The sequence below is a fragment of the Rhipicephalus microplus genome, chromosome 4, assembly GCF_043290135.1.
Source record: "Rhipicephalus microplus isolate Deutch F79 chromosome 4, USDA_Rmic, whole genome shotgun sequence".
NCBI lineage: Eukaryota > Metazoa > Arthropoda > Arachnida > Ixodida > Ixodidae > Rhipicephalus > Rhipicephalus microplus.
Window position 1 is genome coordinate 27,716,664 of NC_134703.1, and position 16,375 is coordinate 27,733,038.

At 44.5% G+C, this 16,375-nt stretch overlaps 1 protein-coding gene across 2 annotated transcripts in view; it reads left to right on the forward strand.

The window, feature by feature from the left end:
• The window catches only part of LOC119171578 (thrombospondin type-1 domain-containing protein 7B), a 242,658-nt gene that overhangs the window by 72,976 nt on the left and 153,307 nt on the right, over positions 1-16,375 (forward strand). For both annotated transcript variants that reach the window (XM_075892387.1, XM_075892386.1), the window contains exons 9-15: positions 556-761; positions 3,190-3,385; positions 8,373-8,568; positions 8,718-8,830; positions 10,711-10,953; positions 11,871-12,116; positions 16,189-16,368. In XM_075892387.1, the coding sequence (XP_075748502.1) occupies positions 556-761; positions 3,190-3,385; positions 8,373-8,568; positions 8,718-8,830; positions 10,711-10,953; positions 11,871-12,116; positions 16,189-16,368 (1,380 nt within the window). The remainder of the gene's footprint in view (positions 1-555; positions 762-3,189; positions 3,386-8,372; positions 8,569-8,717; positions 8,831-10,710; positions 10,954-11,870; positions 12,117-16,188; positions 16,369-16,375) is intronic.

The following is a 16,375-nucleotide window of genomic DNA, read 5'->3' on the forward strand; positions in this document are numbered from 1 at the left end:
CACCACTGGTCCACTAAGAATTGTCGCTACAGTTATAGCGTAACAAATAGCCGACGAGTTTTGTGGAGCGGAAACACACTTCCCGACATGCCGCTGGCAAGTGACACTGGTCAAGTAGGCACGAGGAAGAAGCACCTTCTAAGGTAAGCTGCATTTCATCGCAGTTTTTTGGTGACGTCATGGAGCGGAACACCCTTCCCACACGCTCGGTTCCAGGCTTGGTGGCCCCACAAGTGCCTCATCGCAGAAACTTTCTCAAAACACTGCGTGCTTTGCCCCTTCCGAGGTTTCACGTGGGTGTAACTAAAATACCCTTTCCTACGTGCTCATCTCTTCCCCGTTTTTTTATTATTATTGAACAAAGAGTTCAACCCACGATGAGAACACTACTGCGGCGTAACCACCACTCGACTCCCCACGGTAGTCCAAAGGGACGAAACACGAATCCGAAATCTGGGAAATATTAAAGCTGCACCTAATAATAATGACGATTATGATCATAATTTTAAGAAACACAGGCATTGTAGCACGAAGTTTTGCGCAATTCCTTTGCAGGTTACCGAGTCCGCACACGGCGTGTACTGACGGCGCCCTCTCGTGGCGGCACGAATTGCCCGCACCTGAAGGAGGTTGAGAGCTGCGATCGAGCCGTGCTGTCTCATTGGGAACTCCAGCCGTGGGGTCCCTGCAAACCACTCTCGGAAGGAAACTGCGGCGACGGCGTACAGACGCGAGACGCAAGATGTGTTTTCTTCGACGGGGTACGATGCCCTTTCATTCATTCAATCTGACTTTATTAACAGTAGCGCCTTGTGTCAATATTTATGCAACGATTACGTACCCGATGAAATAAGTAACGTACGTGAGAAAACTAGGCACAGTAGCGTGGTCTAAGGCTCTCAGTCGGGGTAACAAAAACTTAGCCTACAACATGACTCTTGAGAGAGAGAAAAATAAGAAATGATAGAAAGTGGAGTGAATACCCAGACTAGCTGTTAGTAAAAAACTTTGAAAGAATATATTCTATTCACCCTGCTTTACAGCACCTTTGGTTTTCATTCTGAACAAGGCTTTTTTTCCCGAAAACCGCTCCGCTGGGGTGATCTAGTGGCTAAGGTACTCGGCTGTTGACGCACAGGTCGCGGAATCAAATCCCGGCGGTGACGGCTGCATTTTTTTTATGGAGGCGAAAACGCTGTAAGCCTATGTGCTCAGATATTGGTGCACGTTGAAGAACCCCAGGTGGTAGAAATTTTCAGAACACTATATACGGCGTCTCTCATAATCATAAGGTGGTTTTGGGACGTTAAACACCACATATCAAACAATACGTTCTTCATGAAAACATAAAATGTATATTTATTTTGCTCATCTCTTCTGCAGCCAGAGTCTATTTTTCTACTTTTACCACGTTACATACTAAACAAAAAAGTTTAGGCTAAAACCTTGACTTCCAAAAGCGCATGGTGAAAAGAAGCGCTAAGGTTCCGAAATGCTTGTCTGCAATGGAGAAAAGGCAATTTGGATAAATCCAAAGATTTCGAGCATTTGAGGTATTGCTGGAATAAACAGTGGTGTGTATCTCGCCAGTTAGAGGTCACGTATACCAGATTGCGCTGTGCAGTTCCACAACTAAATTATTACCTTATCAAAGCTCGACTCAAGGCGTTACCGCTATGCATTTGGTGCAACAAAATTGAAGCAACTGAACATTTCTTTTTATTCTGTCATCGTTATTCTTATCAGAGAAAAAATTGCCCGCAGCTTCCCTCGGGGGAACACTGAGGAGGATGCGGAGCATATATTTGGTTAACGGGGTGTTAAAGTGCGACTTACTTGGGTCGATGGCTAAATTGGTTAACGTGGTTGTGAAATGGGGTGTTAAATTGCGACTTACTTGGGTCGATGGCTAAATTGGTTAACGTGGTTGTAGGAGGGGGTGTTAAATGAGTGAACACGTACACACGTATGCGAAAGGGCAGCGCTGGTCGAAGGGACGTCGATCATTGTGTTTGTGGATTCGTTGGAATTCATTTCACCGCGACCTTGGACGTCGACGCGCCGTACGAACCAACCGACGAGCGGCAACTGAGCGAGCGAGCGCCGACCTTGAGTATATATACAGCGCGACGGCGCATGCAATGTCAGCTGTTGAATGTTCTCGAAGCGCGACGGCGCATGCGCGTCCACTGGAGAATCAGGAGAATTGTAGATGTCGAACGCGGTGTGTAGAGGAGGAAGGGTGCACAGATGGTGGAGGAGTGAAGCGCGCGCGGTGTGTAGAGGAGGAAGGGATGCACAGATGGTGGAAGAAGGAGGAGGAAGCTTGCGGACGGCGCCGCACTACAAGCCTCGAGTATTAGATGCTCCGCATCTAAAAGATCTTTAGTAGCCTCATTACAAAAGCTAGGAATACAAGTAAATCTACCAGTAATTTTATCCCTTGGCAGAACTTCATTTGGTTACTGCCACAGGGATATATGCTCCACTGTGTTTGATTACATCAACGCAACTAAAAGATTACCGTGCTAGTGAACCCTAGCCTTTTCAGATCTTTAGTTTATAATTCGTAGCTATGTCTGCCAAAAACAACAGATGGTGTGATCGCTTGCTCAGCAAACATTTTTGTTTTTTTGGTAGTATTATATTTAAACTACTTTTTCAGCTTGGCTTCATTTTCATTTTAGTGTCATTTAAGTATCCTGCCGCCCGGTTCTTGGCCCATCCCCCTCTGTGGGTGAGCGCCATCCATCTGAGGTCATCAGCATCAGCATCAAACGCTGGCATGTTAACCAGGGTCGCGTCCGCTTGTGTGCACTATTCTCATGCGATGGTGACTTTGACGAAGGCAGCAGTGGGCGAGTTCATGATCAAACTCTTTATCTGTCCGGAACTTGTGACTGGCAAATGAAAACCCAAAGTGCGGCAATACACACTACGCACTGATAGAGGCGTAATCTTAACTAACAGAGTGATTCCAGACAATCGTGAAGCTTCACGAAAGGTGGCTAATGTCACCCTTCAGTGGGGCCACATAGTGTTCTAGAGTGGCACTATGACAATAAAACTAAGCGTACTTCCTTATAAGCTTCTCTGTTAGGAGACCTTGCTGGGCAGTCAACTATCATTTGAAGCCCTGTCTGTCTTTCCTCTTCCCCCCCCCCCTTCTCTTTATCTTCCGCGAGGCAGAAAGTGGTTGACGATGCACACTGCATCATCTACGAGTCACCGATAATGAAGGAGCGCGAATGTACAGTACCGTGTCCGGACGACTGCGCTCTGTCCGACTGGTCGCCATGGTCATCTTGCTCCTCTCTGTGTGCCGAGCGGCTGGACTATGGCGTCCAGTTCCGAAACCGCTCAATACTCGGACACGCTGGAAAAGGTGAGTACCTCTGCATTCAGGAAAGAAATAAAGAAGTTACCAACGACCCGACTGGCAGCACGGTGCGACTAAAAGAACAGATGAATGTTTCTTTCTTGAACTTCAAAACTTTTTTTTTCGAAGGAAACTCTACTCATTTCTGCTTGCAGTACTATTATATAGAGTATTTACGTGCCAAAACCACAATATTATGGGGAAGCATGTCGTAATGGGGAATTCCAGAAATTAACAAGCACTGGCTTCGCTCTACACGAGCTTTGAATATTTCGCCTTTGTTGAACCGTAGTTTTCCTAAAATTAACTAGAGGAGACTTTGGCGCTGCGATCGTTCAGAGACCATGGTAATTATGGATAGTGCACCGATTTGCCTAGTCTTCGTGCTTGCGGGCTTCGAGCGCGCTTGTGGCTTTGTTTATTGCTTTGTTTTCGTTTCGTTTCGAAGGAAAGAACGAACCGTTTTGAACTTCGCGACTTGATTTGAATTGGTGAGCCTAAAATGTTAAGGTGGTGAAATTCAACTGCTTAACATTTGCCGATTGTCGCCTCGTGATAAAGCAGCTCCAAGTCACGCGAAGCCAGCAGAAGCCGGAAGTAGGAAGACTAGACAATTCTGTGTACTATCCATCATTCCCATGCACCCTGAAGTGCCGTGTATTGCAACGCCCATAGACACTCGCGCCAGAGCTCCCTCTAGTGTATTTGCCCCGCCGCGGTGGTCTAGTGGCTAAGGTACTCGGCTGCTGACCCGCAGGTCGCGGGTTCGATTCCCGGCTGCGGCGGCTGCATTTTCGATGGAGGCGGAAATGTTGTAGGCCCGTGTGCTCAGATTTGGGTGCACGTTAAAGAACCCCAGGTGGTCGAAATTTCCGGAGCCCTCCACTACGGCGTCTCTGATAATCAAATGGTGGTTTTGGGACGTTAAACACCACAAATCAATCAATCAATCAAACCCTCTAGTGTATTTATAGAAAACTCTATGCATCTAACAGCGTCCGCCAGAGTCAGGATCAAATCCACGGCTCGAGATGCGAAGTGCGGAAGAAAAAAAAAACAGGAAAATTTCGGACAACAGACTGTTTCTTTTTCCGCGCGGTTAGAAAAGCTGACCAAAATTTCCATGGGTAAAACGTACTAAAATGAAACTTTTGCAACACCCAGCGCTGAACGTGAAACCAAAACATCGCAGATGATACCAAAACACCAAACGACGGCTGACCATTCACCATAGACATCACATATAGCCAGCTTCAGCGTCAGCTTAACTTGTCTTAGCGTAGTTTTATCGTTCGGGTGTGGTCGTGTTGGGGGCGACTCGTGATGTTTTCGTACTCGCTATTGTTAGGTTTTAAGTTTCCCTCATACACTTCCGCCACCAGCAGCGGACGTCTGCTTATAAAGCCGTGTGCAAGCAGATTCTGCAATGGTTGGGCTAACTTCTCATCTGGATGTACTTCACGGTCAAGAGACGGGTTGTGGTAGGCGGGAACTCGCTCTCTGTAAGCACTGCAACAGCAGCTAACTTTTTTTACAACGCAACATCTTAACATGCATGATTGCTACAGATGCAGCCAGTGATACTGGCTCTGACTAAAAGTTAGCACTTCGTATTTTTACCATCCTAATTAATGTTTCCATAGTCGAAGTCACCACGAAGTAGACACTTTTTGGTTCTTTTTTCTATCTTTTATAACAATTCTGGGAAGTTGCACCAGTCCACAAAGTGGTAAATGTGTTCGCGATGATGCTTCTGGCCTGCTATTGATCTGTTAAATGCTTTATTCGTTTGTGAAAAGAGAGAAGGCATTTTATTTCTGGTATTTACTGAATGAAATATTGCTTTCGATATTTGGCAATAAAGTAATAGCATATGGCAATAAACTATTGCCGTATGTCAAAAAAAATTCATTTCATTCATTTTCATCTTTCCGAAATTTCGAAAAGAAAAAGTAAAAAAACTGGTTTTTTTCCGACTGCTCAAAATTTCCGGAAATTTCGCATCTCTATTCACGGCCCGTGGTTGAGCAGCCGGGTTTTCGATTTAGTTTCAAGCTACTGTCAGGTAGATAATTCGATTTTTAGATGACTTGTGGATTTGGAAATGCATGCCATCAAACTATCATTGGATTTTGTTGCCGAGCTGCCTTTCTGTACGAAACGTAGCCTTATACATACATATGTAAGCACACAGTGCACCGAAATTAATTATAACGCGCGGACAATAAACACAAAGGAAGTATAGGGAATGTTATTTATAGTTAATATGACATAAATTTGAAGCAAGTAAACTGGTTGAAAAGATGATACCGCCCGCAAAACCGAACCTGCAACTTTCGGATCCAAATGTTGTAAGTTTGGTGGCGATGGCCTTTTGTATAACTCGCGTTGACGCAATCAACGAGGGACGCAGACGGTCAATTTTCGCGCTTCATGAAACGTCTAAGGCTTTCTCTCTATTATCTGGTCGATAGAGGCTCATACAGCTGTAGCAAAAACGTGTGCTTCTGAAGTAAGACCGAACAAATTCGAGAAAAGAAAACATTCGCGCTCTTGGCGCTCTCTCGAGGTTAGCGTCGGAACTCTCGGATCGATAGCTTTCTCTTGCGCAAAGAGACGGCAGCACCGCACAGGCCTCGCGACATGGACTCTTGTCATTTTCTCCGGCTTGCAGAAATTCGGCTTCAAATGAGAACGGGCTAGTTCACGCCCCGGCGGACATAAATAAAGTTGTTCTATACCATAGCGAAAGCGACTGCCGTTAGCCGGTTGATTTGGCTTAGAGCTGGTGTTCCGGTGTGCTATTGTTTACCTTTTAGTTCACTGAACGTAATCATGAAACCCTGAGCGCATCTTTGAAAGCATTGAGTTGTGTTTCCGTTTCACCTATTTTTCTGTACAATAAGTTTTGCAACCTCCGCTCGACCACATTCTCGTAATTAAGTACGCAACTGAAGTTCATAAAAGGTGCTAAATACCAATTCTTAAAATGACAGGAATATTGTAGTGTAGTTAACTAATACAAGTCTGTTTTTTTCTTATTCATTGAAATATACGAGTAGCTGAAGAAAGTGAAGGTGGCTATTAATATTTATTTTGGACAGATATTTAACCATGAGCCAGAAGCATCTCTCGCACTGTCTGCGTGTAGTAGGAAACCCCAACGGGAAATGTCCAACAAAATTTTATGTTGTATTTGGTGGGAGAAACAACACCAATCCTTCAGCAAAACGCCGTGTTTCTTGGACCATACCAAGCTCTTAATGGAACAGCTTCAAACACAGCAAAGGTGTTAAGGTTATCGCGTCTGGAAAATTCGAAGGGCCGACACCAGTTAGCACATCTTTTGAATCGCGTCGCTTTTGAGACATGCCCTAACTTATGCCTTCGAAGGGCTAAACTTAAAAAAAGAATCACGAACCTTTCAGCGTCCTGACAAACTTTGTGTGGGAGAATGTGCTTTATTGAGAAAATAAATAGTGTGTTACCCGATGTACAACATACATGATAAAGGAAGCTCGCAGCAGTCACAGCAGGCTGATTGTTTCTCCACATCGCCTCACGTTCAGTGGGAAGTGACATGTCAGAACCAGGCGACTTGTTTTCAACATTGTCAGAATCATTAGAATAATAAAGCCAGTTCAACGAGCAAGGCAATAAGTTGATGCCATTTTATTGCTACATACTCCTTTGAGATGAAAATTTTCTCTTTGGCTGGGTGTCGCTGGAGCAATGGCTTTGACAAGCTGTCAGGTTTTCAACGCTGCAACTGCGTATGCATTTGCACGTGTAGTGTGGTACGCCGACCTGTCGCCATCACGTGGCAATATGCGATACTGGGTGCTTGCGTCTCAGGCCCTGATTGGCCGCGGCAAACAGTGGGCATCTTCTTCGCGTGGAGAATACCCGTCAAGACGCGTTCATCTGGACAAGTATACGGAATTTCCAAGCATGCGGCTAATACACCTCCGCTTTCCGGACTCGCAATCGGTATGAGCGCGCGTTCGGCTTTACAAAAAGACAGAAACACTTGTCCAAACACTGACTCCAGCAATACTCTGTATAAGAAAATGTTTTCACAGGTGAAAATGCCCGAGGCCAGAGTGCATAAATTTCATCATCATCAGCCCTCTACGCGCACTGCAGGGTGAAGGCCTCTCCCATGATCCGCAAATGAGCCTGTTCTCCTGCTTTCTACTGCCATGTTATACCTGTGAAATTTTTAAGCTCATCCACCCACCTAACCTTCTGTCGCCCCCTCGTGCGTTTGACTTCTCTGGCAATTCAGTCAGTTACCCTTTATGACCAGTGGTTGTCCTGCCTACGCTGTACGTGTCCGGCCTATGTCTATATATTTCTTCTTGATTTTCACTATGATATCATTAACCGCGGTTTGTTCCCTGAGCCACTCTGCTCTCTTCTTGTCTCTTAAGCTTACACCTACCATTTTCCTTTCCATCGCTCACTGCGTCTTCCATAATTTTAGCTGAACCCTCTATTTAAGCCTCCAGATTTCTGCCCCATAGGTGAGTACTGGCAAAATTCAGCTGTTATATAACTTCCTCTTTGGAGTGAGTGGTAATCTACTATTCATGATTTAAAAATGCTTTCCGAATATGATCCACACCATCCTTATTCTTCTAGTTATTACACTCGTGGTTTGGCTCCGCGGTTACTATTGTGTCAGAAGTAGACATATTTTTTTAACAACTTTCAGTGTATCCTATCGCAAAGCATTGTTTTTTGCCGAAACTGTTGCGCATTACCTTAATTTTACGTGCATGTTGAAGATCACCAGGTGGTCAAAATTTCCGGAGCCCTTCACTACAGCGTCTCTCACAATCATATCGTGGTTTTGGGACGTTAAACTCAAACACTTAATATTGAGAATTTTTTCGCCTCTGCAAGGCTTCATCATCCCTTGAACATGCCATGATGTACCCTATGAAACGCCCACCACCGGGTTAAGCTGATCTCTGTGTTGAAACTCCAGGTGGTGCCCCGTGCCCCAGAAAATCTGAATTGTCGGAGAAGGAAGACTGTAACATCGTACGCTGCTCCGGCATGTACTGGAAGACCGACCCCTGGGAAAAGTGCGTCGCGGAGAACGCCACCAGCCGCTGTGGCCGCGGAAGACAAAACCGCGCCGTCAAATGCTTCTTCAAAGAAAACAAAGTATCCGACAAGAAGTGAGTAGGCGCGATGGCGCAAGACTTCTGTTAACTACGGTAGCCCGAGAACTTAGTCCAGCCGCAATCAGTTTTCGTGTTTGCGTGAGCACTCAGAAAGTGGGGAGGTGCCGTTTATCTTTCTCTTTCTCTTCTGCTTTCTACTTCAGGTGCTCTCCGCTTAAGAAGCCAGCCAATTCCCAGCCTTGCAACGTGCCTTGCCCAGTCGATTGCCAAGTGACCAATTTTTCTGAGTGGAGACTGTGCAGAGACTGTGGCGATGGTGAGTTATCGGCTTTGCAATCGTGTACCTTTGTGTCGGATTCTCGCTTTTGTACTCATTAGGAGTACATGATTAGACACTTGGAAAGCTTAATTCAGCAGACAATTTATTATAGCTATTCTGATCTTAGTATTCGACGCAAGGTACTTATTGTGCAATAAGCTATCATCACTGTTAGTTCAGAACAATAATTTTGGTGGGTAGAAAAGCGTGCGAAATAGTCTCAAACTGAAATTGATGTAATAGGCAACAACCCCTAAAAAATCATGCAAAGAGCGAAGAGTGTTGGTGAACTAACGAGAATCTCTCATGTAATGCATTATTTTTTTATGGCGTCCGGCTTCGTTTGTGGCTATATGACACAAATTTTGGTGTTTCTTCCACATTGGCATCTGCAATGTAATATTGAGGATATATACGAGTATGACAGAGTTTCCAACGAAATGCATTTTCTGCTCCGTACACGCGAGCGGCGTGCTTCTGTCATTTTGTCAGTTCCTGAAAAATCATCTCACGTAAAAAAAAATAACTGCATAGAAACGTTTAGAATCACACGGGAGACAACAAAACACTTCTTCCCCAAAAGGTCAATTTGATTGATATCTGTTTTTTATGTGTTATTGCACTCGCCACTATTTTCCAAAGCAATAGAAACATCACGAAATTTTTCTCGTGTTTCAAGCAGCAATTTCGTAACAGTCTGAGCTTCTTATATAAGGTAATCTGGCATCAAATCTCTGCAGCCAAGGTAACCGTATCCATAAGGTTTGAATTAAAAGTGTCGAGAACTGAACACTGCTCGTGTAAATGTTAAACCTCTCATATTTATGATTTTCCTCGCTTACACGCCTGCCAAAGAACGGTGGTGACACCAGACATTCTATCGGAGGCAGAAAGAAAGCTCCCTTTACGACGATATAACAGTGACTTATAACAATTTATTTTTCGCCATGACAAGCTCGTACGTAAGGCATACATTTACGTGTAGATAACGCGTGCGGCGGAAAGCGCACAATTTGCACAATCGGAAGTAGGCCCATAAAAAGGGCCTAGCCTGAACCGATTGGCAGTTTCAGCATGTGATTGCAATATTTATTTCTTTTTCTGTCTCATGCTGATACAGTCACAAAACTACATGGCGAGCATTGCAACACGTGTTTCTTATATATATTTGCAGGTTTATGGAATTTAAATGTAATCTGCCATCTTTAAAAGTTGTGTAGTTACGAAAGCAGTGTCAATAAACATTTTGAAAATGCTAAAAAATAGTGGATTTCGCAAACATTTTTGTTCTTGCTTATTTTATCCCAAGCTATAGCATCGCTGTTCTTTGTTGGAGGAACTTTTCGGAGCACAATCATTCTTCCTGAACATAGAAGCTGCGCAAATATACAAATGAACACTCAAACAGGAAAACAAGGAGGTGTCGAAGGCAGCGATACATGCAGTTATGAGGCTTCAGTTGTAACGCTAATGCTTAGAAGCGCCAAAACGATCCTGGCTACCATGATACAAGCTGTAAGAAAGCTCGGAAATACTGATGAAATATGTGAAATATACATGTTCAGTTTTCTCGTACACTTTCTGCTGGTAGTGCAGCCTTCTTCGAAAGATGTAAGGGGAAATGACAATACAATCAGCAGTCGAGGGTTGCCCAGTTACGGGAACAAACGGCGCAATAAAAATAATGGAAAAAAATGAAATAACCAAACACGTAACAATACTAAACCTCGTACCCAGTGTAGCCCAGTCTATAGCCGACGCCGATTATGTTGATATACTACGAGACCAAGGTCGGCCCATAGAAAATGCACGGACCTAGGACATTTCCTAGGCCTCGTTTTCGGTTCATATCTACGATAACGCCTACGCTCAACCAGGAACTGGGCCTGTGTTGGTGCGTGAGCGGTTCGTGCTTCGAAGAGAGACACCGGGTGGTCAGCCATGCCCCTGGCAGAGCCTTCGCGAAGTGAAGCTCTGTGGCCCCACCGATGGCGGGCCCTGGTGCATGCTGGGACAAAACTCGCACTTCAGCCGGGGTCCCTACCGCTGGAGCACGTCACCATGGTCACAGTGCGTCCTTGCTCCGGATGCCCGCTGTGGAAGCGGACACCAAGTGCGCAGTGAGTCGTTTACCTTGCCTAGAAAACGTTATACAATGATTTAAAAGGTCATAAACACTTATATCAACTGCATTTGCAGGAAGCTGGCGATAATTCAGAGGTAGTAATTGTGATAATTACTCGTGATATATCCCCTTATTACGCACTGACTGAAGGATATGAGTAGCCAAATCGGATATGAAATAACCTATAGCGGATCGCAGTTTTTTTTATTGTCGTATAGATTGTAAGCTGATTTAAGTAGGTGCCGTGTAATAGTAAAAATAAATCGCTGAACTAGGGACTTGAACAGCAAGATCATCATTAAAATTTAATGAATATGAATAGGTTTTACATGGGCCATATATTGTTAAGAAAAAATTTTTTTCTGTTATTCCACAAGCTAGTTTTTTTTTTTAAATCCATTCTTATTGCTTAGTGAAATTCTTGTGCAGGCCATTGGAATGAGTGTGCCTCTATTACACCGTACGTAACTGCGGCACTGATTAGTATTGTTTTTTTCTCCTCGTGAAGTCCGAAAATTCCCTAATGGCACTTCCTTCCAATTGCTCTAGGGTAGCTTGTGAACGCATGTGTATTCAGGAAAATGTGTGTTAAGAAACAAGCGCGATTATTGACCTCCACACAGGGACTTCGAACTTTGGGCTTGAGTTCTGTTTATGACTATTCGAGCGCTAAAAAAAAATGAAATGATCTCCCTAAACCAGAACTGTCCCAATGGTTCTCTATACACGTAAACGCTAGTGACCTTTTAACTAAGTTTTTTTTTTTTTCACCAGGAGTGGCACTATTAGTTAATTCACCGCTAAGGTCGGCCGAGGCAAGCTCCCGCCGCCCGGCGACGCTTCGACGTGTGACTTTCTTAAACTCTTGGCAATGCTTGACAATTCTAAGCATACATTCTCTTTGCATTACAGATGTATCATGCGTTGATTCGAAGAACATTCCCACGGAGCCAGCCATGTGCATCAACCTCACCAGCGCCATCGTGAACTCGCGTGCGTCAATGCTCTCTGCACCACCGGCTCACCGGGAATGCCACGTTCGCTGCCACGACCAGTGTGCCGTGTCCGAATGGTCACCATGGTCACCGTGTCCTCGGCCTGATGACGCAAGCATCTGTGACAAAGACCCCGTGAGCCGCCGCACACGACAACTCATTGGTGAGCAACTTCGCTTAAGAGTGGATTGTTGATGAAGTATATGCAGGAAACAACGCTATATTGCGTGACGAACTGAAACAACACAGACCACTGCGAAAAGTTTCTCGTCCTTTCCCATATTACAGCATTGTTTCCAGACCTACATATAAAAACACACCAAAAAGATATACCTTCCTGCATTGACAAGGTCGTTGCGTCAGCTAAATGGGAACGGAGAGTAAGGAGGTGTACTACGTAGCCACGAGAAGATAGTGTCTCTAGAGTAGTCTGCTTTCCGGAAACGATGATTCCAATTTACCAAAGCAGATAACCTCAATGATATAGTGTGCTTAGGGAATTGTAGCGAACCAGGTTGCATAGATTGTATAGTGATATTTCTATCTTCATCTGCCGTGGTTGCTTACCTGCCATGATGTCACACTGCATGCTAAGCTAGAGGATTACAGTTTAATGTCAGACCATGGCGGCCGTATTTACAAAGGGATGAAGTACAAAACGCAACCTTGAAGGATGCTTGAGATTCGTCTTTAAGAATTAAACGCGATGGCATAATTGGACCCAGCGCGCATCACCTTCTAAAATTCCAGCCTTCATTCGGTTTCGGTGGTTGCCACAACTATGCCGCAAGAAAACTAACGTCTGTGCGCGTCTCGTTAACCATTTCCAGCTATTTTGGGATGCCTACTGCAAATGAAGTTGCCAACTGCTCAAAGTCAAATGTTTAATTTGTACGTGTATTTTTTCTAAATTTTACTTACTTTTTCATTAATAAGCATTCTGGATATTATTCATTTTGTTTCTGAAACAGAACAATAAGATAGGACTGGCAAGACTGCAACCAATTTCTATCACTTCCTGCTAAAGCAAAGTCATGAAACGTCTGACTAAACAATTACATTGAAAAATAATACCTGCTATCTGACCCCCTAATCGGCATCGGAAAGTGTCTATCAATACAAACTGTTATGCTTCAACTACATTAAGACATCCTTGACCAGGCCGAGTGTGAGCCATTCGGACCATGCTGGGCCTGGACATCATTAAAAGTTTGACAATGTAGCACATCAGGTAATCTTAAATCGCTTATCTAAGTTGAATGTGAGCGAAATAACGCTCGCCCACACTCCCGATTTTCTCAAAGAAACAGAACGGCAATCAATCAATTGGCAGAAATGTTTGATCAAAGGTTACAATAAGGACAAGAGGAACCCCTTAATATGCCGTCCTCTTTCTCCTACGTTTTAATATCATCATTATGAACCTACCACACCAACTAAACAGGATACCACACGTCAAACACTCTATATATATGAACGATGTTACAATCTGGACAAACAGTGGCTTGGGTGGTGCGATAAATGATGCTATACAGGGAGCAGCAAACATCGTACAAGAGTGCGTTAGGCACACTGGTTTAACATGCTCTCCTTAGAAACGAAAACTCCTAGTCATTAAGTATAAAGCCGAAAAGACGCCAGAAACCGACACCCGACAACAAGCATCGATAAAGATAGTGTTGGAAAGCTACCCGCTTCTTCCGTTTTCTAACCATTCAAGTGCTGGACACGCTTATTCACTATAACACGCAAAATACGATGGCCTTGGCAAAAGTTCAGAATACCTCCGAACGAATTTGTGGACTGCACAGGACAGTGGCCGACACATATAGATAAAGACAGGAGGTGGATTTGTGTAGGCTCATTCAGACTTTTCTAATCAGCCACGCAGTCTGATTTTTCCCCTGTTGTCATATCAGGAAGTCAGACAAGAGTTAAAGGGAAGCTATTACTTTACAGGAATAAAAATGGTCCTTAGGTATGTCTCTTCATAGCAGCAGAGAATCTCCTTCAACTGGTAGTGCATGACGCCCTGTAGGAGCTGGTCGAAGTACACAAAGGTGCACAAACAGGACGGCTATCACGTTCGATGACGGGACTAGATATTCTGAATAGACTAAGAATTAGGCTCATAAACACCACGGGAGACAGTGCACCACTACTTCCCTTAATTAGACATTACCTGATGATTGATTAATACACTAAAAACGCCCTTGCTACAGACACGAAGTCTGGAGAAAAGCTAGAGCACTTATTTTAAACAAAAAGTGCCGCCATATACACGAAGTGAATGATGATGAGTGGGCGAAGCTCCGGAGGTGAACTTGGTAAACCATGAATTCTCAATACATTTTGCCCACTCGATTTTATTACAACACTCCCCCTAGCGTAAGTCGCCGCACTAAATCGAACGATTGCCTTCGACCAATGACACGCGCCATATGTTACATCATTCCTATTTTATAACATCTCGCATCTTTCATCACCAACTACAAGTACAGCCGTCTAGTTTAAAACATCTTGCATCTTTTCATCACCAGCTATAAGTACCGCCATCTAGTAAACACTGCAAGAACTAAACGAGAGGTAGCTACATACAGGGGACGGTACCGCCATCTAGTGAACACTGCAAGTAAACGAGAGGGGGCTACATACAGGGGACGCACAGCCCACGCCTTAAGGAGCTTCGCTCCTAAAAGCGCAAGCAAGACGAAGACATGGTCTTCGTCGATGCCGCCAGCAAGGAACGCATCACATACTGTTGGGACATGTCCTTGCAGGTACCAGAGATTCGCGTTGAAGTTTTCGAGGCAGTAGGAAGGTGAAGCTATCAGAGGTTTCATTTACAATATGTACATCGCGAGCTCATTCGTACATGGCGAGCTCTCCTCTAATGAGCCGGGTGGCTCATTATAAAGGGTACGTTTTTCCCAGATCCCTAGATCGGGGAATGAGTGCAGATTGTACTGCCCAATCACGTGTCACACACAAACTGCCAGGGTGACGCACACACACTGCCAAGAAAACGTTCACTATTGAGGCGTGGTCCCTGCACTCCAATAGGACACCAATGTGACTCTTCCTTGTCGTGTATGTGCCGCTGGGTGAAGGGTCCCAAGCTCACGACAGCATACGTCAAAATGGCCGCCTCAGTAGCTCAAAATGGTCCGCCGAACTGCTCGATCAATCAGCTGGGCGATTTGTGGCTGCTGCCTCTGTCTCTTCCAAAGAAGGTGTTGCTACCGCATAAACACTTCTTGTCGTCCCGTGAAATGACCTATGGCACCGGGCAACACGACGAATCACTAAGAACCATACATGGTGAACACAGAACACCAGCCGTTCATTGACTTGCTTGAGGGTAAAAAAAAAATGTCACTCCCTTGTCAGCCCAAGTGCCGGTCGCAACAATACATGCTGAGTGCTGTGGACGGAGAATTTAGAAACGCTAATGTGGCTTCAACTAGAGAGCCGCGTTATTCAAGGACGCCGAGGAAATTACCGCAGCACTGGTCACCATTAACCCCAGTACTCACACTGTCTTTAGCGACTCTAAGAGTGCTCCTCTCGGCTTTATGAGGAAGAGTGTGGGAGTGAATACAGCTAAGGTGTGGAGAAATTTCAATCTGAACGACAGAGTCAAAATAAGTCTGATTGGGGTCCCCGCTCACTAAAAATACCCCGGTAACCTGCTTTGAACACCACCACCGCCTCCTTAACCGTTTCAAGCAAAGCGCATTGTAGAAGGTCTTTGTCTCACGACAGGAGAGAGAGTGACCTCCTACAACAACCTTACAAATATGTACAAAGATGACAAGTGATTGGACCGGTTTGTAAATTTATAAAAAATGTTAATATATGACAATCTAAACAATAGGCATATCACGAATGAAAGACGAAGTTTAGGTGCGTTTTTCGCGCTTCTGTTTTGTCTTCATTCTTTCTGCGTCTTTCGCTGGGTCGATTTCTCTAGATCGTGTATGCAGTCTCCGGCTACCACTTCTCTAATAATGATTACGCTGTATTTTCGCTAAAGGCTCTTAGTTATAACGCCTTATTTACGATCACTGCCTAATTTCTGGGATTGTAATGCATATTTTAAAGTATACAAAACAGTTTTTTTTCTCGTTTTTACTTTAAGTATCTACCGCATGCTGTAGAGAAGCACGATAACTTGCTTTCATGGCCAGTGTTCTTGATCCTACATGCATACTTTGCAAAAACACTTGTTCTAGGTGTATCGAGTCCCAACTGTCTTGTGAGCCTTACCGAGGAACGACCGTGTCCACCGACGCAAAATGTCAAGGTGGAAAATGCGGATTGGAGCGACTGCATCCTTCACGGAGAGGCACTGTGCGGTGCCGGACTTCGTTTTAAAATGATGTCGGCAAGTGGGAGAACATGCGGGACCACTGGTATGTA